Source organism: Peromyscus leucopus, chromosome 12 (assembly GCF_004664715.2).
Source record: "Peromyscus leucopus breed LL Stock chromosome 12, UCI_PerLeu_2.1, whole genome shotgun sequence".
Classification (NCBI taxonomy): Eukaryota; Metazoa; Chordata; class Mammalia; order Rodentia; family Cricetidae; genus Peromyscus; species Peromyscus leucopus.
Window position 1 is genome coordinate 38,518,059 of NC_051073.1, and position 8,738 is coordinate 38,526,796.

At 34.9% G+C, this 8,738-nt stretch overlaps 1 protein-coding gene across 1 annotated transcript; it reads left to right on the forward strand.

The window, feature by feature from the left end:
* Positions 1–3,053: 3,053 nt before the first annotated feature.
* LOC114687576 (olfactory receptor 186) lies at positions 3,054–4,043 on the forward strand. The gene has a single exon (XM_028862180.2). The coding sequence runs from the start codon at positions 3,054–3,056 to the stop codon at positions 3,999–4,001; it is 948 nt and encodes a 315-aa protein (XP_028718013.1). The 3' UTR covers positions 4,002–4,043.
* The last annotated feature ends 4,695 nt before the right edge of the window (positions 4,044–8,738 follow it).

Genomic DNA, 8,738 nt, shown 5'->3' on the forward strand with positions numbered 1-8,738 from the left:
AGCATAAACAGGAATAAATAAAATAAATTACTTTCTGAAAAAGGCATATGGAAACCTACCTACCACTGCAGAATACAGGTTTTGACTATAAGATCAGTTAAAGCAATTAAGGATATCGTTGTCATGAGATATCCTCTACTGCAAAAAAACCATTTGTATGTATATAAATATATGTGTGCACACACATTTAGACACCAACACTCACACATTGTTATATTTTAAATAGACATTGTCTACTAAAAGGCTAATTTATTGAAATAAATTTTCTCAGGATAGTGGGTGGAATCACTAAGAAGTGATTGGTTGCTCCTCAAATTAAAATTCATGGACATTGTTGTTTGGACAGGATAGCTATTGACCTCTATCCTATAACATCTGTTTTTGTTTTTTCTCTACTCTTCCCCATGACTTGTACCTTCTTACTATAATTTTTATCAAATTTATGACTAAACTATGAGAGTTTAGAAATGTTCAAGCATAAGGTGTTATTTGCATTATCAAGACAATATTATTTTTTGGATTTTCTCTTGTAGGAAAAGTAGACAGCCAATTTATTACAATTATGTTTTGATTAGTGCAGACATCATGACATCAAAGCACTCCCTGCATTCAATTTCATATATAAACCAAAGTTGACATAAAGCCACAATGCATGTCACTTATGATGAAATATAATGAAATTAAGTGTAATTTTAACTTATGAAGCTAGACTTGCTCAGAGTTATTTGATGTTTCTCAATCCTTTGGGAAGATCTGAATTTTGCACACACTTCCAACAGCAATGCCCAGTTGACGATCTTCACTTTATCCCACAGGGAATCCTAAGGCATTGAGAGGGGAATTTCAGTTCTGCACCTCCTCTTCCCTAGGAAAAAATGCACAAGTGTGCAATTGGTTGACACTGTGTTCAAGGAACAATTATATAAACAGCATTTCCCTTAGCTTTGTAAGTGAAGCCATCCAAGTGAATCTGTGAACTCCATGGTCTTCACAACGGTGCTGTCATGTGTTATTTCTGCTTTTGAAGGATCTCTACAATTCCTTAGAAGATATTGGTAACATTGAAAATATTTCCTAATATTAATCTTTGTAAAGAAGATTTAAAATTGGCAATGTTTAAAGTCTATGAACTTATAGTAATTTCGGAATTTGTGTACAAAATGCAGAAATAGCCAGGGGGTATTTTTAAAAAGTAAAGATTGAAAAATCTTCGTATTTTATTTTCATGACTAAAATCGGAGCAAGGAGCACAGCTATAAATTTAACTATTTCCTATGAAAAGAGTTATTGTCATTCTACCCTAATTATAAGGACTTTGTAAGTTGTATTGAGATAAAATATGAGTGCTTCAAAACTCAGTTCTCAGATTGATGACATTCTTGGATAAGAAATAATTAGACAATTTTGATATAAAGACTCACCCAAGGAAATTACATTTATAATTAAAACTGAAGGTTTTACAGATTAAATAGTAATTCCTTTATGCCTCCCCATGTGACAATAATTTCATTGAATAACTTATCTATATGTGATATAGGTATAAAATATGTATAAATTAATATTTACCATTATAACTATGTATGTATGTATACACATATATGATATATGATGAACACTGGTACAGTTTTGCATAAATACATATAAATGTAATTGGGCACTTTATATATAATAATATTGACTATATATTTGTAGGAGAATATATCTAAATGTATGTGTGTATTTTTGTGTGTATACATATATATATATATATATATATATATACGTTATTTGAAAGATACATACACTTTATTTGAGGATTTTCAATGATTTTGTGATTTGGGGTAAAATGTAGGCAAACTCATTCAAAATAAAATCTTACTTTATACTATTAATGGCATTGGTTCTTTATATAGTCTGTATCTGATCAATATTTGGCTTCTGTTATTTACTAAAAATTAGATAAAGTATCACTTTTATGTGGAATGAACCTTCAGACACTGTCACTATACTTGTAAAAATACAAATTTAAAGCTGAAGTCTCCTCAATCACATATAGATTCTATAATAGAATAAACTTGAATTCTTAAATAAAGTGAAGTGTTTCTGATAATACAGCTATTAATGAACACTGGAGTTAGGAAAAATATTCCCTCCAACCTCTGGGATTTCCCCATGATTTTGCTTTGGACATCTCACATGCTCCCTTTTGTCTCCTTGGCTTACCTTTATTATACTTATCAACTTAGGACTGTTACTTTTGCCTATTTTTATGACCTTTTATTTTCTTTTCTTCCATATGAGTTTAATTTTTTATCTCTCTCTCTCTCTTCTTCTCTGATTATTTCCATTTCTTCTCAATTGCCTACTCTTTCTTTTGAGAACTGCTTAAAATATTTTACAGAAGAAGCAAGTTAGATGGATCTATGAAAAATAGACAAATGTCAGCTGTCCTCTGTCCTTGATGAAGGGTGCTGTATCATTTATGTTATTCATTCCCATGGCATGCCTTTCACATTAACATCTTGCTACTTCATGATTTCAATTCCATTCAATAAAGGAAACTACTCTTGTTGAAGCGACTAACAATCTCTGCAATTCCCCTCTCAGCCGTTTCCCCTCCCTTTCTCAACCTCCCTAGAGTGTTGGTTTTTGCACTGTGTTCCTGTGCTACCCTTATTTTATTTCTTTTCCTAGTGTCCACAATACTGTCTTCTGGTTCACTCCTGTGCCTTTCCTTGCTCACTCTGCTTAATATGCTTTCCTTGTCTCTCTCTTCTCTTCACTTTTGGATATGCAGGCCTTTGGTTTAATATAGGAAATGAGTTTATTGAATGGGAGTTGGTACTAAAAGAGAAAATGGAGAAACTGGGGATAGACAGATGGTTTGGCAGAGAGGTCCCAGGTTCAGTTCCTAGATCCCATATGGTGGCTCACAACCACCTACAACCTTATATCCAGAAGATCTGAAAAATTAAAAGACTTCTGGTAAAGATTTCATACCAAATACTGTTCCAATAATGACCTTAAAACATTAATGAATATTCCATTATATTCGTTTTGTTTCATTTCAGGCAATGTCCAATGAAGAACACATGGAAAAGGAGAATGCAACATTGCTGACTGAGTTTGTCCTCACAGGACTCACAGATCACCCAGGGATGCAGGTGCCCCTGTTCCTGCTATTCTTGGTGATATATCTCATCACTGTTGTGGGGAACCTAGGTTTGATTGCTCTTATCTGGAGTGATCCCCACCTCCATATCCCTATGTACTTTTTCCTTGGGAGTTTGGCTTTTGTAGATGCTTGGATATCATCCACAGTGACTCCTAATATGTTGGTTGACTTGTTATCCAAGAATAAGATGATATCACTTTCTGAATGCATGATACAGTTTTTTGCCTTTGCCTTTGGTGGAACCACAGAATGCTTTCTTTTGGGTACAATGGCCTATGATCGCTATGTAGCCATATGCAAACCGTTACTTTATCCAGTTATTATGACCAATAGACTATGCATCCGACTACTAGTTTCAGTATTTGTAGGTGGCTTTCTTCATTCCTTGTTTCATGTATTGTTTTTGCTCAGATTAACCTTCTGTAATTCTAATATAATCCATCACTTTTATTGTGATATTATACCATTGTATAATATTTCCTGTACTGATCCTACTCTTAATCTCCTATTAGTATTTATTTTGTCTGGTTCAATACAGGTATTCACCATTATGACTGTCCTGGTTTCATATACACTAGTTCTGTTTACAATTTTAAAAAGGAAGTCTATCCAAGGCATAAGGAAGGCTTTCTCCACATGTGGCGCCCATCTCTTATCTGTATCATTATACTATGGCCCTCTTCTTTTCATGTATGTGCTGCCTGCATCTCAACAAACAGATGATCAAGGTATGATGGACTCTCTGTTTTACACGGTCATAATTCCTGTGCTAAATCCAATTATCTACAGCCTGAGAAACAAGCAAGTCACAGATTCACTGAAAAAAAGATTAGGGAAGCATATTTAGCTCTCTGGAGTCTCTCATTCACTATAAAACAGCCATGGATGTTTCCAGTTGGATATATTTTTGTTTTTTGAAAATGTTCAAAGACTTTTGCAATTGTAATTATCACATTTCTTTTATACTCCGATTAAATCAATCCTTCGAGTATTTTGACAATGACAAGGCCACATATCTAATAAAATCATTAAAATATTTCTAACCTGAAAATGTTGAAGAAACTTATTAAGTTTTCATGTTATGCTAAATAAAATAGAATGAAAACATTACACTGGTATATGTGTTCTTCCATGTGGCTTTATTATTTCAGTAGTTATTAAAAAGCAATTGAAGAGGCAGGGTGCTGGGGAGGCTCTCAGGAATCCACAGGGATCACACCACCTTGGACTGCTGGCAGTGGTCCAGAGGGTGCCTAGACTGGTCTACTCTGGTGACCGGTCTAGCGAGTACCCTAACTATCATCATAGAGCCTTTGTCCAGTGACTGATGGTGGCAGATGAAGAGATCCATGGCCAGGCTGAGTTTTCTTTTTTTTAATCCAATCAATGAGAGAAAGGAGAGATTCTGCAGGTGGGGAATGTCGAGATCATGATGGGAAAAAGTGCAGAGATGACCGGCCACACTAGTGGAAACCCATGAACTGTAGACTAGTGGCTGTGAAGCCCCCACGGGACTGGACTAGGCCCTCTGGATATGGAAGATGGTTGTTTGGCTCAAACTGTCTGGGGAGTACCCAGGCAGATGGATCGCGATCCATCCCTGGTGCATGGACACGCTTTGGGGAATCTGGTGCCTGTGCTATGGCACCTTGCGCAACCTTGGTACAGTGGGAAGGGGCTTGAACCTGCCTAGGCTCAGTGTGCCGGGCTCTGCAGACTCCCCATGGGAGGCCTTGATTTGGGTGGGGGATGTGGGGATGAGGGGTGGCTTGGGAGGGAGGGATGGGAGATGGGAGGAGGGAGGAGCTGTGATCTGTGGGTGGTATGTAGAGTGAGTAGAAAATTTCTTAACAAAGAAAAATGAAAGAAAAAAAAAAAAGCAATGCTGTTTCTTTCCAGGTAACTTAGTGAGATATATGCCACAGCAGACAGGGCCATCTAGGTTGAACTCTTTAAGTGTACTTATCCATTGTATGTTTAGGTTCCTGGTTGTTTAAACACATGAAAAACAAAACAAAATAAAACAAACAAACAAACAGGAAATCTACCAGTTTTTCTGACTTCTTTTTTCCAAAGTTATTTCTTTGACTTTAGTACTTATAGAACTTCACACCACATGTCATGGGAAAAATCACTGGAAAATGGAACGTAGTCATGAAGAAAAGACAGTAAGGGCAAGGCCATACTTTGAGCATTCTCTTAACTTCCCCTGTTTATACCCACCAGGAGAGATGCCTACCTGTTCTTTGTTTATGATGTCTTGAAAGGCCTCTTTTTGGAGGGAGGATTATCTTACAATGTTTTGTTACAGTTTATTGGTGTATATCTATATAGCTATATTTTAATGATTTTACATATTTTTATTTTTTTATTTTTGTCATTATTTTCAAGAAATTTATACTAGAATACAATGCCATAGGATCATATCTACCTCCAATTTCTCCCTCCAAATCCCCCCATATTTATTATACATAATCCTGGGTTTCATACAGAGAGGGTTTTTTTTAATTATATCATATATTTTTCTTGACTAGATCATTGTATGTTATTAGGCAGTCAGTTCATATAACTCCATAAGTTAGAAAGCTAAAGGATAAAATGGGAGACTTAAGTTTGTATAAATTTAACTGAACAAAAGAGGCACAATACAAAGGAAATGGTCTTTATTTGGAAATTTTAAAAAAATCAGTCTTTAAAAAAATAAAACACCCTTTGGCTCTTTACTTTCTTTAAAATGATAGTTACATTAAACAAACAAAAATATTTTACTGTTTCAGGAGTTACAGACCACTATGTAAATTTCAAATGTAAATAAATGCAGCAATAAGTAAATTGAGCTGTTTGTTTTCATTGAATATTTATGGAAAATTCTGCTAATACTCAAGGGAAATTCTGTACTTTTTTACTGTCATATAAAATTTTGACAGACTTCCCCCTACACTGGAGCCACACAGTTAACAACATACCCCGAAAATATTGTGCAGCTGCCTACACATCTCTTCCTAAGAAGAGCAACTGCTTTACATTTGTATTTGCAACTGGTTTAATCAATGTTCATGGCTTTCTAGTTTGAATGTGCTTGGCCAGTGTCCACTGGATCACCATGTCAACAAAGGAAGGTTTCTGAGCCCAACCCTACTCCTAAAACAGGATCTGCATTTTTTTTTTTAAATAAGCTGTCTTAGAAGCTTCATGCTATTCATGCTTGGAAGGCAGAGTTCTAGACACTGTCCATTGAGCTACTTTGCCTTTTTTCTTGTCTTTCTCCTTTCCCTTGACACTCAATGGTACAATTTCCTATTAGATGTCAGCTTGACCTGGTAGAGTCAGATCCATCTGGGGTTGACACCAGAAGGATATCTAGATCTTTGGCCTTACTAAAATCATGCTTAGACTAACTCAGAGCTACACAAGTCAAAGCAGAAAGAAAATACATTTTATATATAAGTGAAAATTTGTCAAGTCTTCTTCTAAATTCTACCCTGAGGTAGAAAACCAGAAAAAAATGTAAAATAATATGCCTATTAAAAACACACTGATGTGCAGTCATGCCATGTTTATGATTTCAAAGGCTGCAAAAACCCAGTGGAACTGTTTGGAGCTTCTCTGTGGATGGTCCAACTCTACAATGCCTAGGAGAGAAGTCACTGTCCTAAAGGGACTTGCCCATAGAGTCTCTTGGGGAATTGATTTCTTCATGCCTTTGTCTTTTGGTAAGGGCACATCATTGTCCAATTGGTGAGGTCTTGTTTTGAAGGTATATTTATACATGAAATACCTCCTCAGCTGGAGAAATGCAGCCTCTAAATGAATCAGTACACAAGCCCTGCTGCCCATACTTTTCTCACTTCTGGGTTAAAATTGGGCTTTCCTACTTTATCAGACCTAGGACTTTGCAACTTTTCCTTCATTTCCTTTAAGATATGGGTAAGAAATAAATATTGTTTAGAATAGTTATGCTATTTATTAAAAACTTAAATTTTGTTTAATACATAATAACAAGAGTGTATTTATAAATTGTTCAAAGAGGAAAGTAAGTATAGAAATCTATTAGAATATTGTATATTTTCTTTTGTGGCTAAAGTCTAGGAAAGCAAAATAGGTATATAGAAGATAGATTTGTTCTTCAGTTGGCATTCATTACCTGTAAACCTAACTGTAATAATCTTATAAGATAAATTATGGGAAGCTATAATTCATTTGAAAAATGTACTTATAATAATTGTCATGTGAGATATTTCTCAGTTGTTTATGATACAAAGGACTTTTTATTAAATATATATTTTAATTAATATTTGATGTGGCAGTAAAATATAAGCTCGTGGTTTTTCGTACCCAGTTCTTATAATGATTGCATTGTATATTGCACACACACACACACACACACACACACACACAAACACACATACATGAGAAATCATACCAGAAATGTATCTCAAGTGCTCTTTTCACCACCTACAGCTTTAAGAAATATGTATACACAAAAGTATTTTAGAATCCTAAATTACTTTCTGACTTGAACTTTCCTAGAACTAAGCCCATTCAAACTCAAATTCAAATTATTGGTTATTTATACAGCCTATTTTCAGCTTTTACATTTGTCTTGACACTGTTCTTCCAAAAGAACTGTTGGAGATGAGAAAATATTTTCAAGCAATGTCCATAAACAAAGAAAATAAAAAGTATGTTTTAAAAAGATGTAAAGGCAGTTTTAATCGGGTACATTATTTGTAGATTGAAAGACACACATTCTGTTTCAATATCAAGAAAATGAGGATGAGGTGTGGTGGTACATGCCTTTAATTCCAGCATTCAGCAGAGAAGAAAGGGCTGATGGATCTTGGTACATTTAAGGCCAGTCAGGTCTACATGGTGAAACCCTGTGTCAACATAAATAAACAAGCAAATAAATGAATAAATGCAAAGAACGGAATAAACAAGAAAAGGCATATCTAGCAGAAGAACTTTTTGAAGATAAGCAGGATGCAGTGACTCAGGCTGCCTGGGAACTGGCGAAGATTATAGTTATCTGTAAATCCCTGTAAAAGTCCAGGTAAATAGCAAACTGGATATTCTGAAATCTTTTAAGTCTTACAGGGAGTTGGAAAATTATTCCGTTTGTAATTTTGTTTCCAAGTTGCATGTGTATGACAAAACTCATCAACCAATCTGTAAGGTTCATAAAATGTTTTCTCTCTTTGGCCACTTAAGTACCTACTTGACCTTTAGGTTTCCAAAATTAACAGAATGATTTTAGTAATTTGGTTCTAATTTCAATAATCATCAAGATGAGGAAAAAATCAAAGTGTGAAAAGAGCATTTGGCTAGTGGTATCACATTTATAAACAGCACAAAGATTGTAATTAAAGCTTGAAATCTGATTTTTATTCAGTACACAAGTTCTACAGAAAACTAAAATTGGAATTCACACTTTGCATCTCTAACTGAACTACACACACAAAAAACATCTTCCTATAAAGTCTCTGGCCCTTTCCTTTTAACTCTTTTTTTTTTTTTTTCAGTCTTTCTGACACTTAAGAAATTTCTTCCTGCTCATTCCCTTTCATTTCAGGAAACAACCAGT